The 21,995-nt window shown below is 33.7% G+C and overlaps 2 protein-coding genes across 2 annotated transcripts; both read left to right on the forward strand.

The window, feature by feature from the left end:
• The first annotated feature begins 7,740 nt into the window (after positions 1–7,740).
• Positions 7,741–8,685, forward strand: LOC141489603 (olfactory receptor 52D1-like). Its single transcript, XM_074190149.1, has one exon. It carries the CDS (start codon positions 7,741–7,743, stop codon positions 8,683–8,685), a length of 945 nt encoding a protein of 314 aa, XP_074046250.1.
• Positions 8,686–20,701: 12,016 nt separating this feature from the next.
• LOC141489614 (olfactory receptor 52A1-like) lies at positions 20,702–21,652 on the forward strand. The gene has a single exon (XM_074190152.1). The coding sequence runs from the start codon at positions 20,702–20,704 to the stop codon at positions 21,650–21,652; it is 951 nt and encodes a 316-aa protein (XP_074046253.1).
• Positions 21,653–21,995: the final 343 nt, after the last annotated feature.

Consider the following 21,995-nt stretch of genomic DNA (forward strand, 5'->3'; position numbering starts at 1 on the left):
TAATATAATAAAAATGGCAATTCTGCTGAAATTAATCTCCTTATTCAGTGACTTACCAATTAAGCTACCTAAATTTTTTTATGGAGCTTAAAAATAGTAACAATATTCATCTGCAGGAAGAATTGATCAAGACAATTAATTAAAAAAATGCAAAGGATAGTGTATTAGTCCTACCAGGTCTAAAATTATCTTTTAAAAAATCAGACATCAAAACTCTCTAGTACTGGCTAAAACATAGAGTGATGGATATATGGAATAGCTTGGGTACAATTTACTGTACTTAAGACTCTAACTTCCTGGATAAGAATTCATTATTTGATACAAACTGAAAACTAAGAATAGATCAGAATCTCAAATCCTATATAAAGATAAGGTCAAAATGGATACATGATTTAGACATAAAAGGAGTTACCATAAATCAGTTAAGATAACAAGGAATTGTTTATCTTTCAGTTCTATGAAGAGAGAAGGAATTTATGACCAAAAAAGAAATAGCTTTATAAAATACAAAATTGCTAATTTTGAATACATTGGAGTAAAAAAAAAAAAGGGTTTTTTTTGCACAAACAAAATCAGTGCCACCCCTGCATTGGAAGAAATGCAGAAATTTTGGATACATTTTTTACAGCTAGTGTTTCTGGTTTGAGTTTCAATTATAAAATATGTAGAAAACCGTGTCAAATATATAAGAATGCAATTCATTCCCCAATTGATAGTCAAGCAATATGAATAGGTAGTTTCAGAAAAAAAAATTAAAGCTATCTGTAGTTATATGAAGAAAAATGCTCTAAATAACTATTGATTAGAGAAATGCAAACTAAGACAACTCCAGATACCACCTCAGACATATTTGATTGACCATCATTATAGAAAAGGAAAATGATAAATATTGGAAATAATATGAGAAAACTGGGACACTGAATTGATGCAAACATTCTGAGGAGCAATTTGGAATAATGCCTAAAGGACTATAAAGTTGTATATATCCTTTGATTCAGAAATACTTTTACTAGTTCTGTATTTCAAAAAGATCATTAAAAAGGGAAAAGGACACACATGTCTAAAAATAACTATAACAACTCTTTTTGTGGTGGCAAAGAATTGACAATTGAAGGAATTCCCCCCAAATTGGGGAATGACAGGATAAGTTGTGGTATGTGAATGTGATGGACTACTAGAAATCATGAGCAAGAAAATTTTAGAAAAACCTGGAAAAACTTACATGAACTGATGATGAGTGAAATGAGCAGAACCAGATCATTAGACACCTTAACAATAGTATTATATGATGCTCATCTATTATAGACTTAACTCTTATTAGCAATACAATGATAAAAGACAGTTCTATAACACTTGTGATGGAAAAATACCATCTACACTCAGAAAGAGAACTATGGAGCCTGAATGAAGACCAAAGCATCTGTTTTCACTTTTTAAAATTTGTATGTTCTTTCTTTCTCATGATTTTTCTCCTTTTGTTCTGATTCTTCCTTTATAACACAAATAATACGAAAAATCTTCAACATGATTGTATATGTATAATCTTTACCAGATCACTATTATGGGGAGGGACAGGAAGAAAAGGGGGGGCAGGAGAAAAATGTGAAACTATAAAAATGAATTTTAAAAACTATATTTTCATGTTATTGGACAAAAAATATTTTTAAATAAAATAAATAAAATTAATAAATGAGAACTGCTAGACATGAAGATCAATTGTACCCACATGAAACAAGGCAGAGATGGGGATAAAAACTGCCAGTTCTTCTGTACTACCTTCTAGGTATATGTTTTTTCCTCTAGCTTCCAGAGTAAGCACCTGAGATTAAAAAGAAAGAAAAATTAATAAAAAACAACCCACAAATAATACCATAAGTGAAAAGTAAGATTCTGTTGTAAATAAAACTTTATGAATAGAGAAGAACTACTCTGAAAACAAATTATAGGGAAAGAGATAGGTAGAACAGATTCTCACTCTCCATACTCTGACTAGTATTGGAAATATGAAAGTGCTAAACAAAATGAGATGCTGATTAATATTACAACTTTTAAGACTCTCACAAACATATTGCAACTAATAACAAATAAATAAATAATTCTATTTCTTTTAGTAGATAGAAACATGATAATTGAAAAGGGAATGAAGAGAATGCTACTTTTTTTTTTAAATTTAAATCTCTTCCAAAGAGAGCAGAGTCAGAACTTGCTAGGGCAAAGTTCTTAAAAACTGAATTAGAAATTCCTGGGGATGAAACAGATTTTTAACAAAGATATAAGAACTAAGCACTCCTGACATCTTATACATTATTTTTGGTGTCCGGGATCTCTAAATCCATTCCATTTCTTGGGATAATAAAGGACCTTAAATGTTGATGCTGAAACAATTTGTGCTGATTTGTGTGTGCTTGAAATGGCTCTCCAGACAAATGATATCCAAAGAAGGGCTGAGGTCTTACTTGGGAAGCCCTTAACTGACTATGGGAGTACGTGCACCAAGTTGGTAGTTGGGTGGGAAGAAGATTCCACTGAACTCTAACAGTCAGAGGAAGTTGCTGTGCTTGTCACTAATATAACCACACCTTCCTATAATACTCAATGCACCCCTGAATCCTCTCAAAACTTCCATACTCCAACTAGTCATTAGTCCCATTTACCAGTGATTTCCCCAACGGGCCATATAGTTACCACATTACAATACATTATAGGTATTGCAATGTGTAGGAGCCATTGTGAATATTGCCTCCCTTTGCCCCCACACCACTTCATAAATGATGTAAGTACCCATGGAGGATGGGTTTTACACTCAGATCCAGTTACCGTTTTTATTTTTCATGAAACAGAGTGAGGCACACTGGCACCAATAGATTATAAGCTGTATCTGAAACGTATTTGTATTATTTTCTCTTCCAAATGTATTTCTTTACTCTCTTTACTCTCCTTTAACTATGCCGTGCACCAATAAGCTTCCAATCTCCCAGGTTGTCATGATCTCACAGTCTTCATCTCATCATTTTCTCTCACTTCACATTTTCATATTCAATCAATTGCAGAATTCTGTAAATTCTATCTCTATAACCCTCATATCCATCCATCCCATTATTTATACTTTCATAACCTCTCTTAGGGAATTTTATAAATGTTTTCTGTTTGGTTTTCTCCACATAATTATCAATATTATTTTTCTAAAGTGGATGTTTTACCATGACAGCAAATTTTACTTATTAATTTCATGAGTTTGGAGGTCCCTGTCTTAGATTACACTTGTCAACTTTGTGTTTCCAGCCCCTGACCTATTTACCTCAATCATTAGTAATTCAGCAAACATATATTTATTAAAAGTCTACTATGTGCCAGGTATCTTGCTAGGCTATAGGAACAAAAATAAAATTCAAAAAAATAAGGACTCTGCTTTTACAGAGCTTGGTCTAATGAGAGACATAATTTTTATTTTCAGTAAACTTCACACATGGTGTTTTCATGTCTTTGCAAAAAAATCAAGCTTCCCCCTTTCATCCAAATCCTTGATTTCAATGACAGTTCATTTTCTCATCTGCACCTACTTGAGAGCACTGATCCTTGAAGTAACCATGCTAATGAGAATTCCTTGCTTAATTGGTAGTCCCCTGAGCAAGAGAGAAGAGAAGAATCAGCAGCATAAATATTTCTCCCAGATCAGTTATTCTGATATAGAAAATACTTCCAGGTTCTGTATACATTATCTGCTCTTCTTAATTCAAAACTCAGATAGATGGTCCTAGACTGCAACACAACTCCAATTTAATTGGACTCTTCATCCATCACTGTCGCATTTCCAGGTAATGAAATATTTTTTTCCTATTTTTATGTCAGAGAATGGGAAGAATCACAGGGAAAGAGGAGAATGAAGAAAGAAAGTGAGATAATTAGGCTATAAGGGATGAATATAGAATAAGATATTCTGAAAAACTTTTCATTCCTTTAACAATCAAAGCTTACTCTCTGGTCCTCAGTGATCAGTGACACCTAGCAACGTGATTCATCTCTTCCCCTCTCACAAAACAAATCAAATCATTCTCAAATTAATGGTGGTTATGTATGCATATTTGTTTGCATGTATATATACATATATACATGCACATGCATACACATATACATATATATTTATATGCATGTGTACTCATGTGAGCTCTCTCTCACAAACACACACACAAACACACAGCCTGTGATCTTCCTAAGCTCACAGCAAACTGTTTTCTATTACATGTGTATTCTTAACCTTTCTCCTTTACTTAGGAACCCTTTCATCTCTTTACCATAGCCTTTGGCAAAAAAAAAAAAGTTATCTATATTAGATGCTGACTAAATCTCAATTTAGTCTTTCTTAAGAGTATTGCTTTAAAATCCCAGTTCTTCCACTTACTTCTTCTGCAGCCCTAAGCAACACTTAATCTATTTGGCTTTGAATTCTTTCCTTAAAAATGAAAATTTTAAACTCAGTGACCTTGAAAGACCTTTCCAATTCTAAGTAATTTTTTTTTTACATTCAGTAATATCTAGCTCTTTATAAGCCCTTGCACTGTACTGTCCATTATAAGTAAATACAATCAAGTGACTTGTTCCAGGTCACCTAGCTAGTAAGTAGCTGAGGGTGGATTTGGACTTCAATTTTCCTGACTTTAAGACATAGAGTTTTTCATATTGAGCCAGGTTGCTGTTTCACTTCTAAATGGAGGGTACTATGAAACCTATGATTTCGTAATAACTAAGGGATGCTTGTGAAATGAGAATGATGGTAAACACAAATGAGTAGTAAAAAATTGATGTTATGCTTAATTGAGGTCATATGAATAGATTCTAGTCATCTCATACTCTTAAGGATTTTACAATTCAATATAAGGAAGGTTAAGTCAATAAATAATGAGTACTCAGAGAAGAATGAGATGTGCATAAAGAAGTAGTTTGGCCAAAAATCTATCTACATGAATCTAAACAAGAACTCAATAAAATTCCTGACTAGTGGTCATCAAGCATTAATTTAGAGGTCAAAAGTAAGGTGAGATTGAATAATCTTAAATCAGTACACTCCACTTTGTAACAGCTCTGATTATTAGAAAGCATTTCTTTACACTGGGATAAAAAAAGAATCTGCTTTTTTTATAATTTCCTTTATCATTTTTCTTTATATACCCCACCCCAAGCCACAACACTATGCAATGGAATAAATTTTTTGAATAATTAAACTGAATGATTCCTAAATTGTTCTGCTGCTAAATAACTTCTTTATGACCCTAGCATTATGGCTGAACAAAGCAACAGGGGTCTGTCATCAGAGATCTAACTGCATCACTTTCAATGTAATTGTGAACTTCTATGGGGAATGTACATATATGAACACACACATATATGCACATATAGATATAGCTATACAGATGTGTATGTAAGTTAGAGACATGTATCCAATAATGTCTAATTGAAATTTTATATTTTCCTTACTTCACCAGATTGCCATGGAGTTTTATTAAAAAAAAAGAAAAAAGGTAAGAATGCCCTTCTCTAATGGTAATTGCAGTTACATGGTGTAAATTTTTAATTTTTATCTAATATAACAATCTTTTGTGCTATTATAGCATTACCCTCTTAACTGTTGCTTTATTTATAATTTCAAAGCTCACTGGACCTCTCCTGATGAATTTTGCACATCTTATTTCTAAACCCTATTTCCATTTATTCCCCCATTCTCTAGAAAGATCCTTCCAGGATGGAGCAGTGCATAGGAGTACCTTGTAAAACTTTGCAGTGTCTAACTGAAATAGAAAAGGGAGGCAGAAAACTACACATAAGAATCCTTTCAGGATTTATATTGACTTAGAAAAACACATATATTAATATTTTATTATTGAGTTGCATTTTTATCTATTTTGTTAAATATTTTCCAATTAAATTTAAAATCTGAATCAAAACATTCAGATATGTTTCAGGTACATGTGTTTTATATTATCTCTTTTATATCATCACTTCATGTGGTCCATTTTCTGTCCAAATAGGCAACATTGCCAGAGTTTTATGAGTTAAACATTACTTGTATAACATTATAATAAAGTAGCAGAAAGTATAATTTAGAGAATCAATGTTCAAATTCTATCTCTGAACTTAAGTAAATCACTTAATCTCTCTGGGTCTCAATATCCCCATCTTTAAAATGAGGTTTTGTAAATTGGATAGATTTTGAGATTGCTTTATTTTGATAATTCTATGATCTAACCCCTCCCTCCCAATAATGTGTTTTACTACTATGGCAGTAAATTTTAGCTTATTACTATAGTCTACACAAAATGATTTTAAATTCATTTAATTTGCAAAATCTGTAGGCTAGAGTCTTTTTGTACATTTCTTTGAAGGGGGAAACTATGTATGCTAGAGAGACTTGGCATGAAGAATGAGTTGAAATGCTTAATTGAAACTCAAAAATATCTACCTAACTGTAAAAATGGGTTGAAATAATATCCATAAGCCAGAACTTTATAAGGGGTATAGAATGTATCACTCACTTAAAAGCAAACATAAAATGAAGAGCATTGGTTCAAGACCCAAGAGATTCAGAGACAACTACAAGATTCTCTATTTTACTAGTTCTGTGATCTTAAACAAGACATTTCAACTTTGGGGGTCTGAGTTTCCTCATCTTCAAAGAGATGAATTATAAGACTGATTAAAAGATTTCTAAAATTTTTTGAAATTCTTTGAGTATATTTTATTTTTCTTAGTAGATATTTTTTTCAATCAATGATTAAAGAAGGGAAGAAAATGCTATGACCATAAATTCTATTCCAAGAAGATTGGACAAATTCAAGAACTCCAGAAAACAGGTAAGAAATAGTGGCAGTGCTATAGTGAGAATAACTGCTACTTAAGTAAATTTAGGATGTGAACCTTAGAAGAAAGAAAGAAAAGATCTTAAATAGAAAGAGTCTGGAAACAAGCTTGGACGTGGATAGGATTGCAAAATAAAAGGTTGAAACTTGAAAGGGAGACCATCTATTCCAACTTCCTCATTTTACAGATGGAGAAAATGAAGACAGGAAGGGTTAAGTGATTTCAGCAAGGTAATAAATAGAGGAGATAAGATTCAAACCTTTAATTTCCTCTATACCACATCCTGTTGTGTTGTGTCTTTAAAGGGAAGATAGAATTTGAGGATGGTCTCATGATTTTATTGATATAGAGAAAATTGATTTCCCTGTATTAGTATAATTCAGTCTCTCCACTGAAGATTATAGTTTAGAGAGTTGCCTAGGACACAGATATAATAAACCACTTGAACAGGGGTCACATAACCAATATACATCAGATTTGAAGGCAGGAGTTCAAACCAGGTCTTTCAAACTCTGAGCCTACTTATCTATTCACTATTCCATGAGACAATATGCAAATTGAACCTGGGGTGGTTATTGATTTTTCATAGGAAATATGTACATAAACTCAAATCAGGATTCAGTTAACAAGCATGGAAGTAAAAAATCCACTTATAAAGTGATTTACTTAAATGTATGTAGGAAATGATTCACAAGTGATACATTTTTTTGGAGTTATGTATTCTTTTCTTTTTTTCTAACAGATTCAAACCAGATGAACTACAAGAAGAGAACAACTAAGTCATTTAAACTAAGAGCTTACTTTTTATTATATATTTATTCCAAATTTCTCTGGGCCTTCTTTTATAGTGAATAGATCCCTAGGATCCCCAACCAGGAGCATAGAGGGATGACCTCTTGTAACAACTCCCTTCCCCAGCCAGAAATATTTGTATTGGCTGGCATTCCAGGACTGGAGTCTTATCATGCTTGGTTCTCCTTGCCCTTCTTCTTAGTCTTCGTCATTGCTGTTATTGGCAACATCACTGTAATACTTATCATCCATATAGAGAAGAGCCTTCATGAGCCCATGTTCCTCTTGCTGGCCATGCTATCAATTGTTGACTTGTCCTTAGTTAGTGCAACTGTGCCCCGCATGTTAGGCATCTTTTGGCTGGATGCTAAAGAGATAAGTTTTAATGGGTGCCTTTCCCAGATGTTTTTCATCCCATCTTTCTATGTCATGGAGTCTGGTATTCTTTTGGCCATGGCTTTTGATCGCTATGTTGCCATCTGTAATCCATTGAGATATGCCACTATTCTAGCCAATAGTTCCCTGGTAAAAATGGGCCTGGCAGTTATAGCAAGGACTGTGGCTGTGCTTACTCCAGCCCCTATCTTAACCAAAACATTGTCTAGCTTCCAAACTAACATTATTCCCTACTCCTATTGTGCCTACATGGCTTTGGTACAGATTGCATGTGGGGATATCTCCAATTATATTATCTATGGTCTTATGGTCATTGTGACTTCTATTGGTATTGACTTGCTCTTTATCAGTCTCTCTTATGGAATGATTCTTCAAGCTGTGTTTCACATTCCTTCATGGGAAGCACGGCACAAGGCCCTGAGTACATGTAGCTCCCATCTCTGCATCATTGCCCTTTTTTATTCTCCTGTTGTGTTCTCTGTTTTGGCTCAAACATTTGGCTACCAAATGCCTTCCCACTTCCAAATTATTGTAGATAATCTCTACTTCATTGTTCCTCCTATGATCAATCCCCTGATCTATGGGGCCAGAACCAAGCAGATAAGGGAACGTATCCTCCAAGTGCTACAATTTAGCCCAAAATAAGTTCTGAGACAGTACTGGTATGATTTTTAAGGTAAACTTGTGAATTTGGAAGGCATGTAAGAATGGCTGATAGAAACAATTCTAATCAAAAGAAAATCACTCCTGGGTTAACAGTAGAAGCTTTTCCATGAGATTTTGATTTTTTAATTTGTTTTTCAATTTCTGTGTTAGATTTGATTTATTTTGAGATTCTAGTATATTAAGTGTCACCAGATTTATTTTTGAAGTTTTGTAATTGTAATTTGTAATGTTTCCTTTGTTGTTGTTTTGTAGAGGCAATCAGGATTAAGTGAATTGCTCAGAGTCACGCAGCTAGTAAATGTCTAAGGCCAAATTTGAACTCAGGTTCTCTTGACTTAAGTAGTGTTCTATCTGCCACATGTAACTAACCACTTTGCTTTCCCTAGAAAATATAAAAATTTTAAAATTAATTAATTCATATATACATATATATACACATGAATACACAAAACACACATATATATTCATATGCATTTACACACAAATATAATTTCTCCCTTGCATTGCCTCTACCTTTTTTTCATGAGTTTTCATGGGGTCAATGGGATCTCAGTCTACTTAGAATATGCATGCCCTTGGAATGCTCTAGTATTTTATGTGTCATAGGGAGTTAGGCATAATGCAATGAAGTTTGCCACAACTATATGACATCTAGGTTTGTCTTTCTCTTTCTGTCAATCTCTCTATTTCACTGGCTTTCTAAACATTATATTATGGGAAATAGTGAGAAATAGCTATATACATATACATACATACATAAATATGAATAATATACATATATCTTTAATCTTCAGTGATTTGGAATCCCCCTCAATTTCAGCCCTCTCAATTCATATTGTTCAACAATTCATTTAAATATGTAATTTATGAACAAAAACATATAACAAGAGATATAATCAATTTTAAGAAAACAGTGTTTCTAGTAGAGAGAAAATAAACTGAAATTAAGGATGCAACTTGTGTTTTCAATAGGTTCTTTCCCAGATACTATGGATAAGGATCAATTTAGGTTAAGATTTAAAATTTTGACAGAAACTTTTATGAGAACAATTTTAGGGTAAAAAAATGTTATGAATTGTACTGTGTTAGCTATCAGCAGCTACCACTGATAGATGGTCTTGATCAGGGGTTTAATGCATTCCTGGGTTCATTCAGTCTATGCTTTCTCCCATCCTCTGAAGTAAACATGCAATCCAGTCAGGTCTCCATGTTCTTTCTTGATATTGTTATTCCTACTATTCTTGGGAAGGAAAGTATGTAATCAATACAAATGCTCTCCCTACATTCTCAATCCTCCAAAAACACCCAAATTTTTAGGCAGAAAATTTACAAAGCTTACATACATTCCAGACAGTTTCATCATCCAGAATTTCTAGTATCACTCATCAGAAAAGAGAAGAACAGGGTAGAATAAGTATATACATGGTAGTATAAGGAGAGAAAATGGTATAACTAGAAAAGTTAGGAAAGATTTCCTTTCAAAAGTGACATATGAGCTGAACCTTGACTGAAGTTAAGGATTGTTGCTGTTGTTTATCCTTTGTTTTCAAAGAAGATCAATGTTCCTATAAGTGATATCTTGACTTGTTCATGAATTGCATTTAAGTGAGCAAGAATTGCACAAAATGATCAGCCTCACTCTCTCTTCCTGATTCACTGAAGTCCAATAGTAGGACAAAAGCAAAGACAGTTTTCAATGACTCAGGGTGGAGTATATAACCTTGGCTTCTTAGAAATGGGACAAAACCTTAAATGCCCTGTAACATCTTCATGGCTATTGCAACAAATTATCATCATCCATCCATTCTGCTGGGGAAAATATTCATTTGCTTGGGAAAGTCATCCCCTTATCTACAAGTTTGAGACCTTTTGTACACCTTCAACCTTGTTTAGCCTATCTACGAAATGGTTTGCCCAGGAATGGCTGCTACAATAACAACAGTATCCTGGAACCAAAGGTGAGATTTGGGTGAATCAAGTGGATCCTAAAGATAGATAGAGTAACCCTGACAAGGCCTCACATTAGAGTTAATCTTCCTAAGCACCCCTTACCCCAAGTCATTGTTAAGAGTCATGAAGGAGAAGATGTCAATCCCAGTTTAGGGTGGAAATTCTTCAAAGACAGAGGAATTAGCTCCAGTGGTGATTCATACTCAAGATAATAAGCATTAATTCTAACCTGAAGTTACAGCAAAACTGGAAAAACTATTCCCAAACTAGATGTAATTATTTTTGACCAATTGTACTTAAGTTGTAATCCACGGATATGTTTCAAGTCATTCATGAACTAGGATGAGGAAAATATTAAATACATATTTAAATATGCTTTTGGTAATTCTACATAGTTTATACTAAGCAATTAAATATTATTCTTAGAATAGGTCATTTTGTTTAACCAGACTCTCATAGGAGCCTATTACAAATACAAAAATGTTTAGGAACTCCAATTTTAGAGGGAATCAAGATGAAAATAGTTCCTTGGATTACCATGGAATATTTGCATGCACTTATTCAGCAAAGAATCTGAGTTTCTTTTCTTATGTATTTATAGATGAATTTTAAGTTAGAACTTCCTTCTTTCAAGGTTAGAAAGACTGTCAACATAAATTATAAACTTATATGTTATTTTTCCTTATTTTTTAATATGGGGTTTTTAAGTAGAACTTCACCCTTACACAGTTTAGTATATATATAAGACTGAATCTGTCAGTTAACTTGTGTGTGTGTGTGTGTGTGTGTGTGTGAGAGAGAGAGAGAGAGAGAGAGAGAGAGAGAGAGAGAGAGAGAGAGGTTTTCATTTGTTTATTCCCAGAGCTGAAGTCTTCAGTTGTTTTTCAGTCATGTCTGACTTTTCTTGACCCAATTTGGGGTTTTCTTTATAAATATATTTTAGTGGCTTGCCATTTTCTTCTCAAGATTATTTTACAGGTGAGAAAACAGAGGCAAACATAGTTAAGTGATTTGCCAAGTAATATAGCTAGCAAGCATTTCAGGTCATATCTGAACTCAAGAAAAGGTGTCTTCTTGACTTTAGACCTAGAAATCTAACCACTGAACCAAATAGTTGCCCAAAACTCAGAATACTGGCCAATTCTGAATTTATCTACAACACCTAGTATAAGATCAAAAAATGAACCAGTGATATGCTTCAAGGATGATTGGTTCTCTATATTTCTTTTTGTCTTTCTTTCTATATCTGATGCAAATTAGATACTTTCCTTCTGACTCAATAAGGAAACATTAGAGTGAATACTTAGGATACAAGATACACACATAAACATATGATCGGTAACTCTATGGCCTCCAAAGAACAGCCAGACCTATGAACCAAAGACAAAAGCTTCTCAAAGGACCTAGTCTTCAATAAATACCTGAGATGGTCTATTCAATAGAACTTTTATGCAAATAATGTTTTTGAGGATTTTTTTTCCTACTGATTGATTCTTTTCATTACTATCATCATTCTTATAACCAATTAGGTAACAAATATAAATTTATAGAAAAGGTGATATAGAAAGACTTACAATTAATCCAGAAGTTCAAATGAACTGTGATTTCTTCAGTAGTAATAATAATTACTTTTATTTTCATAGAAAACTGTAGTTTTCCAAAAGAATTCACATGCAAATATGTGTGCGTATGAGTATATATGTATATATAGTATGCATGTGTACTTTTTTCATTCACTCAACTATATAGAGGATTTTATATTTTTATATAAATATTTTATTTCTTTTCCACCAATCTTTTATTACAAGATTCTGAATTATACAATTTTCCCTTCCCTCCCCCCTTCCTCCAATAGAAGGCAATCTGATGGTCTTTGCATATTTTCCATGATATGTAGAGATTAAAATTTAATGCATTGAGAGAAAAACATATCCTTAAGGAGGAAAGAAAATATTAGAGATAGCAAAATTATGTAATACATAAGACAACTTTTTAAAGATTGAAGATAAGAATCTTTGGTTTTTGTTTAAACTCCACAGTTCCTTCTCTAGGTACAGATTCCCCTAAAATTTTACTTGATTATTGCATTGATGGAATGAGCAATTCCAATATGATTGATCATCACCCCATGTTGCTATTAGGGTTTACCATGTTCTTCTAGTTCTGCTCATTTCACTCATCATCAATTCATGCAAGTCTTTCCAGGCTTCTCTGAAATCCCATCCCTCTTGGTTTCTAATAGAAAAATAGTGTAGCATAACATACATATACCAAATTTGTTCAGCCATTCCCCAATTGAAGAACATCCCCTTGATTTCCAATTCTTTGCTACCACAAATAGAGCTGCTATGAATATTTTTGTACAAGTGATGTTTTTGCCCCTTTTCTTGATATATTTGAGGTATAGACCCAGTAGTGAATGTATTGCTGGATTGAAGGGTATACAAATTTTTATAGCTCTTTGGGCATAATTATAACTTGTTCTCCTGAAAGGGTGGATGAGTTCGCAGATCCATCAACAATGTTTCTGTGTTCCAGATTTCCTTCATCTCCTCCATCTTTGTTCTTTATCCTTTCTCATCATATTGACCAAGTTGAGAGGTTTAAGATACTTTGCTTTATATTTCTCTAATCAGTAATGATTTAGAGCAATTTTCCATGATTAGAGATAGCTTTGATTTCCTTGTCTGAAAATTACCTTTGCATATCCTCTGATCATTTGTCAATTGGGATATGGCATTTTTACATAAATTTGATACAGTTCTTTATATATTTTAGAAATGAGTCCTTTGTCAGAAACATTAGTTGTAAAAATTGTTTCCCCAGAAGACATATTATAAGGTGCTACATAGAGGCAGCTCAGAATTTTTAAACATATGGCTGTAAAGTGTCAACTCTGGCATGTTCTTTTTTAAGTTTTATGGGTTCTCAATATTTGCTAAATGCGAGAATATGATTCCATCTTTTGAACACTTCATGAGATAAAACAATAATAATACTAAAATAGAAATACAGAAGTTCAAAAACAAGTTTAGAAGTAGGCAGGAGCAAAACAAAGTCTTGATAAATTTAAGATATGCTGAAAATAGACTATGCAACAAATCTTTATGATTTTGAATATAATTCTCTCATTGTTCTTTTTTATACTGAAATATTGGTTGATTATTAAGATCACAATAACAAAAATTCAAGAAATGAAAATACTCAATGTATTACATGACTGTTGAATTGAGAAGCAAACAGTGGATATATGGTTAAAAAATCTGTATTCAAATCCTTTCTCTGCTTCTCAATCCTTGGATAAATCACTTAATCCCTGTCTTCAGCTTTCCCGCTTGTAAAACAGCTTACTCTAATAGATAAAATCTAAGACTACTGCCTATCTTAATCTATTCTTCCAATATTCCTGCAACAATTCAATACTATAAGCATTAAAAAAATGTCTGCCAAGTGTGAGAAGGTGAATTTCTGCTAGAATGTTGTCTTCGAGGGAAAGTTGTTTTCAACTGCAACAGTTCAGAAAGATTGGCTATTAAGGTATAATGAACTTAAAATGACTCCATTGAATAAATACCTATGTGAATAACTTTTAGAATTATCTAATTATTTTTAATATAATCTCCACTAACAATAATCATCTGAGAATAAATATTAATTTTTCCACTTCTGAAAGGATAGAAGTGACAATTAATGATGAACTCATGCAATTACAGTTCAATAGCCAGTAAATTCCAATGCGAAAAAGAGAAACCATATTTTTTGTTTTCCATCTTAGGCTAGCTTTCCACCTCACTGTGCTGAAGCAGCTTAAATAAAGTTCACTAACAATGTGGCATCTCTGGATTAAGTGAAAAGGAAAGCATTTTATGTTCATTAATGTTTAGAAATTAGATTTCTGAGATCTCTTCTGTCCTGAATAGCTTCATAAAAAATGAAAACAGGGCAAGTAGGTGGCACAGTGGATAGAGCACCAGCACTGAAGTCAGGAGGACCTGAGTTCAAATTGACCTAAGACACTAATAATTGCCTAGCTGTGTGGCCTTGGGCAAGCCACTTAACTCCATTACCTTGCCCCCCCCCAAAAAAACTAAAATAAAAGAAATATGAATATTGACATATGCAAGTTTAGATTATTCACACCAGGCATTCACATGGGTTATTTGCGACCAACCTGTGGTAGATCTTTCTCAGCTCTGTGGTCTGATCAGCCACAGTAAGACACACTGTGACTTATATCCAACATAGTGATGTCATTTTGGTCTTCTTTACTAAGGAAGGACAAGAACCCAACCAACCAACCAATACTCTAGAAGAATATTTTAAGTTGGTGAAGAATGAGGAAATATTTAAAATGGAATAATAAAAATTATTGAGACAATAACCATTAAAGCATAGCAGGTCTGTAAATGAGAGGAAGGATACATTCTAATATTTCCATTGATGTTTTCACTAGAAGTGGAAGTTCACTAGAATAGCTTGTATTTGAGAGGTTAAAAAATTGTTTCAAGATAGTTGAATTGTGAAACAATGGTACTGGGATCAGTGATAATTGCCACTAGAAAGAGTTGAGAATAAAAGCAAATTTACAAGTTCTAATGCACAACTGTGGGTAAGATATGACATGGTCCTAAACCTGAGAGGTTACTCTTGGGGTGTTTGTCTCTCCCTATACTTGCACAGGCAAAAAACATTCATGGTAAGCTCTAACTCCCTACTTCTTTTCCTTTTTTAAAAAAATATAATAATTATTTATTTATAACATTCTTTTCTTTTTAGATTTTGAGTTCCAAATTGTCTCCCTGCTTCTTATCCTTTCCTGATCCACTAAGAAGGCAAGCAGATACTATTAATTACACATAGGAAATCATGAAAAAACTTTCCAAATAAGTCATATCTCAAAAGAATTTTTAAAAAATTAAGAAAGAAACAAAATTACTTCAAAATTACATGATCATGAATCCTTTGGAATTTTGTTGGATCATTGTATTGATTAGAGTAGCCAAGTCTTTCACAGTTGATCATCTTTACAACATTGTTATTACTGGATACAAGAATCTAATGGTTCTTCTTACTTCACTTTGCTTAAATTCATATAAGTATGTATTTTTTTTTCCCAGAAGCAATCCTTTTTGTTATTTTTCCCTTTTTTTCCTTCTTGCCTTTTCTTATTACATGATAGAACCTAATCATAATCATATGCCACATACTTATTCAGTCATTTCCCAATTGAAGATTATCCTTTAATTTTTCAATTCCTTACCACCACAAAAAAGAGATTTTTTTTTTGTTGTTTTACTTTAAGGTTCTGCTCCTTTTTATTTGATCTCTGAGGAATAGACTAGTAGTGAGTGCTATTACTTGATCAAAGGTTGTATAATTTTATAATCCTTTGAGCATTGCTTCAAATTCTTCTTCAAGTAGTTCACAACTCTACCAACGATTCATTAATGCACCTATTTTTCTTCTTTCTCTCCAGCATTTGTCATTTCTGATAGGTATGAGGTGCTACCTCAGAGATGTTTTAATTTGCATTTTTCTAATCAATAGTGATATGTCATCATATAATTATAGATTTGATATCTTCTTCTGAAAATTATTTGTTCATATCCTTTGACCATTTCTCAATTAATAATGGCTTTCATTTTATTCAGTTCCATATATATATATATATATGTATATATATACATATATATATATATATGAGTAATAAATCTTTATGGAAACAATTGCTCTAAATTTTTATATAAGGAATAATTTACAAGTTGTCTGGAGAGGAATTTGGGAAGTGTTTGGCTAGGCACAACTAAGTGATGCAGCATACAGTGTTTAGCCCAGTCAGGAAGATTTCTTTTCCTGAGTTTTCATCTGGCCTCATATACTTACAATCCATGTTATCCTAAGCAAATTACTAACATTGTTTACCTCAGTTTCCTCTTCTATAAAATGAGCTGGAGAACAAAATGGCAAACCACTCCAATATTTTTGTCAATAAAAATCCAAATGGGACAATGTTTTGGCAATGCTGAAAGAAAAAAAAAATTGAACTACTTAATTACCTCTACCTCTTTCTGATGTTTCAGAGAAAACAAAAAACTTTATAATCTCTAGTCAGTCCTGGGAGGTTTTGCATTGATTAGTTTAATGATGCATCTTAAAGCCTAGTATTTTCCAGTTAACATTGTATCATTCTACTCCCCAGCGAGTTCCAGGTAGCCAAGGATGTGGGAGGTAAGGGGTCTGATGTCCATATAAACTCTTTGTGTTGTGCTCATAGCTGGGTTGCCTCAATTTATGCAACTTTTGCTTGTCACCAGGAGCTCACATCACCCTCTGGATGATTTCCTGACTGGGATGGGAATTTATGGCCAATGATAAAGAATAAGGCAACAAAAAAATAACAACCTCAGAAATTGGAGAGTTTGAGTTCTTAGGCCTGCTCTTTCACAAATTAGTTATGTGTCTACTTAGGTAAGTCATTCCTCCTAATCTGGATCTCAAAACTTCATCCATATAAATGATGGTTTGCAGTCCACTGGATTGTAATAGTCTTTCTACTTCTATCATTCTGTGAATCTAGGATAGGTATAAAAGGAAGATGAAGTACTGAGTAAATAGTTAGGTTGTAAAAAAAAAGGACAGTTGGAGTGAGCCATTATGGCCATTGTTTCCTTCCTTTATCTCAAATCTCAATTTTATTGAGGATTGATATAATATGACTGACCTGGAACCTATACTTCTCTGATTGTGACCATCTCCCTCTTCTCTATATTCCCTCTACAAACTCCTTGCTAATCAAGGAAGTGACTATTCCTTGAAATGTGTCCATGATAAAAGGTCATTTTTACCATCTTTTGAAATAATTGCTTTAAAAAAAAGAGAAAAATGAGTGAGGAGGACACAGTAGTTCAAATCATTAAGACCTTTTCTATTCACAATATTGAGTTTTATCCTCGACCCTGCTTTTGAAGTAGGGACAACCACAATCCTATGAGGATGATCAGTAACAAAGAAAATGTATGTAGTTGAAAATAGTCTCTCAAAGTATTGGGACTAGCATAAAAATTAACCCCCCCAAAACTGAACTACTATATTTAAAGTTTAGCCCATAGAGCTATTTCCAATGGAAATATGGAAGGAGGAAATGTCAATCTCACTATTCAGGGTATAAATCAGTCTCTTCCCCCCCCCCCCCCCACATAGGAAAATGACGTTTATTCTTCTGGCCTGCACCTATTTGCCTCAGTTTGTGGCACATTGTAGGCACTTAATAAATGTTTTGCTTCACTGATTGATTCTAAATGAATTGAGGTACTTAGAATAATCATGATTAAGGGAGAGTTGAGTTACAATTCAGGTTTCAATTTTCAATAAACTATTTGATTCTGGGCAATTTCCTCTACCTCTCAAGAATCTGCATAACTCTCCAAAACTATAATTTATAAACAAAATGCTAATCTGTGCTGATAGAGATAGTCATCTCATCTGGGAGTTCACTATGATTGTAAAATCTCAGGTTCATTTCCTGTACTATTTAAAGGATCTTTCTCAAGATCCTTTGATGATTCTGTATTCATTTCATTGTACCAGCTCATATTTCCTTAGGATTTATTCTGGAGGTTTTGACAATGTTTTAAGGAATTTCAATTTTAGAAATTTCTGAAACTCACTAATATTTAATCCCTGTATAAATGATCAATATTACTTGACCTTCTTGGTCTTAGAAACTGGTTGGTTCTTTGTTCATCAAAACGCTGGAAAAATGTACTATATTTGGATTCAGATATCCTAGGTTGAAATCTCTCTTTGGAACTTCCATGGTTTGTGACTATAGGAAAGTCACTTAATCTCTAGAGACTTTTGCGTGTGTATTTTTTTTGCACAGGAAAAGGATTTTAGCAAATGGACTTTGAGGTTCCTTATCCCCTGAAATCAATGATCCTAAGATCCTATTACCTTCAATTCTTCTGCCACTACCATCATAACTGGACTCCTTATTCAACTATTTTTTTCTCCTTTTCCTTTATTTTTCCCCTATTGAATCATACTTCATACAGGAGTACATATTCTCAAGTTTTCTTCACAACTAAATAGAGCTGGATTCATTCATTGAAGATCAGATAAAGTTACTTATTCTTTTTTAAGTTTATTTCCTTAAGAAACCACTGGCTGAGAATGCTGAACAATAAATCCCTTCCCATCCTGAATACCACACCACAATGTCTAATTCCTTATGAATTCCTGGACACTGGAGCTCTCATCTTGTAGCACCAAATTTGTGATGTATGAATTTTTCCCATCAATACTCTGGACTGAATTTGTACATTTCATATTCCCTCTTCGAAATTGGGGAAGACTGAAATTTGATTGCCACCATTTATTGATCCACCTACATTTCTCTTTTCCTATATAAATACTAACCTTTTATTTTCCCATCTTCTGGGAGAGATAGAGGTTGGAAAATCAACAAAAATAAACTTATATTGTGCTGGGAAATATTACCTGATATATGTTATCTCATGACACCCAGTTCTTTCATTAAACATAAAATTTTAATGAATTTGCATAATTGATCTTTTTATATGGTTCAAATGGACTTTATTGGAAAAAGCACTTTTTTCCTAGATGGCTATTTCAAAAATGTTAAATTCAGTCTTCATTTAAGGGGGACATTCTTAACCATTAGCGCTAAAAATTGCAATAAGTAACCAAAGGAAACAGTGAGCTCTATTTCACTGGAAGCTTTCATGTAAAGGAAATACAAGGATGGTCATGTCTTGAGTATGCTGTGGATAACGTTATTATTCATTGGTAAGTTAGGCTAGATTGCATCTGAGATTTCTGTGTGTCCTTGCAGGTAGGTATCATTATTTGTGTATCCTTGTTTGTATTTCATCAACCTGTTTTTCTTTTTTTGCAAGGCAATGGGGTTAAGTGACTTGCCCAAGTCATGCTGTTAAGTAAGTATTAAGTGTCTAAGGCTGGATTTGGTCTCAGGTCCTCCTGACTCCAAGGCTGGTACATTATCAATTACACCACCAAGGTGCTTATCATCAACCTGTTTTAATGACCTATTCCACATTGCCTTCTCTTTCCAATTTTTCCATCACTGGTCTCTTTTCTTGGAATTCAAAATTATTTTGATTTGGTTTTTAAGATAATTATGTCAAAGATAGAGCACTGGATTTGTGGTCAAGAAATCATGAATTAAAATTCCATATCTTACATTTTTAATGGTTAGCAAAATGACCATGATTGAGTCACTTATCTAAATATCAGTAAAATAGTGGTAACAATTATGCTAGTATCAAAATCACAGGATTATTTTGAAGTTAAAATGAACTAATATATGTATTATACTTTAAGTTTTGAGGTATCATATATGTTATTATTATTGGTACTGAATTACAGAAGGATGAGAAATGAGTCCATAATGAAGAGAAAAATGTTAAAATATATTTGAAGAATAGCTTACTAAAAAATAGAACAGTCTAAAAATGGAATGGTCTTCTACTAGAAGCAGTAAACTCCCTTTCAGGTGAAATCATCAAGTGTTGGATGATGACTTACTGAAGATACTGTAGAAACAATTACTGTTTACATGTCAACTAGATTATATGGCAACCAAGACCATTTCCAATTTTAAGATCATAAAAGTCAGAGGAAAAGAGAAAACCTAAGATTCCAGGATCTTTGTGTTATTTCCACATGTGGATGTGGACCCTACTTCCTCCAAGTTAAATATCTCTCTACCCCTCAACCAAATCATATCCCTTCTGATTATCTTCAGAATATAATTCAGAGAAGGGGAATTTGTGGAATTCTGTCCTGATTTTGCTATTCAACTACTGCTGACAATGATGTGTAAGGACCAGCTTCCTATCTCCAGTATACAAGGTACTCTCTAAGAGCAAACTTATAGTAAAAGCAATCATTTTGTCAACTTTCCATCCCAGCTGATACCCAGAGGACATTGCTGATCCCCTGAAACATTTCCCTTTCTAATCAGATTTCAGAAATTACACTGAGTACTTTTTTGCCAGTCGTCATGGGAATCTTCAATAACTCATTTCTGAACCCAACAACAGTGACTCTGGTTGGAATCCCTGGTCTTGAGCATCTGCACTTCTGGATTGGATTCCCTTTTTGCATGCTGTGTCTAATAGCTCTGCTAGGAAATGTTCTCTTATTGATCATCATCCCAACAGAGCGCAGTCTCCATCAACCCATGTATATCTTCCTGGCTATGCTAGCTGCAACAGATCTGGGTCTCTGCGCTGCCATTGCCCCCAAGATGCTGGCCATCTTCTGGTTCAGTGCCTGTAGCATAGCCTTTGATGCTTGCCTCACTCAGCTCTTCTTCATACATGCCCTACAAGGGATGGAGTCAGGCATTTTGCTGGCCATGGCTTTTGATCGTTATGTGGCAATTTGTGATCCCCTCAGACACTCGTCCATCCTTACCCCAACTGTCCTGAGTCGGATGGTATTGGCAGTGGCAGTGAGAGCTATTGTATTGGTAGGCTTATTGCCCATCCTGATCAGACGTTTGCACTTCTTCCATACCACTATCATAGCCCACTCTTACTGTGAGCACATGGCTGTGGTCAAGTTGTTGGCTGGAAATGTACAGATAAATAAATCCTTTGGGTTGTTTGTAGCATTTGCTATCCTGGGTTTTGACATGATTTTTGTTCTTGTTTCCTATACCCTAATCATCTGGACAGTTTTTCACCTTCCACAGAAAGAGGCACGATTGAAAGCACTCAACACCTGCACAGCTCATATCTTTGTCTTCCTTGAATTCTATGCCCTGGCTTTCTTCTCGTTTTTTAGCCATCGTTTTGGTCATGTAGCTCCTTTTGCCCACATTCTCTTGTCTACTATATATCTCCTTGTGCCTCCTGCTCTCAACCCCATTGTTTATGGAGTGAAAACTAAGGAAATCCGTATCAAGGTGCTAAGGATATTCACTTCAAAGGACAAATCCTTGCAGTGAATTAATACTTCCAATCATTAATGTGAAAGACTTTTTAATTTCATTTAATATACTGCATATGCTAAATGTAACTTCCTTAAATGGTGAGGTGGAAAACATTTTAGACAATGGAGGATGGATTAATCATATGGGTAAAGACATATGATGAATATTAGACTTGATTATTGTTGTTGTCTTATTTCTTCACTATTAAAAATCTGAGACTGAAATAGTCATAAATTTGGGGTTGATTGTACAACCATCAGAATAATAATGGTGTCAAAAGGAAGAAGGGCTTAGATTGGGGGAGGGACCCAAACTATAAGTAAGATATGAACATTAGTCTCAGAGGAAGAGATTAAGG

Source organism: Macrotis lagotis, chromosome 1 (assembly GCF_037893015.1).
Source record: "Macrotis lagotis isolate mMagLag1 chromosome 1, bilby.v1.9.chrom.fasta, whole genome shotgun sequence".
NCBI classification, from domain to species: Eukaryota; Metazoa; Chordata; class Mammalia; order Peramelemorphia; family Peramelidae; genus Macrotis; species Macrotis lagotis.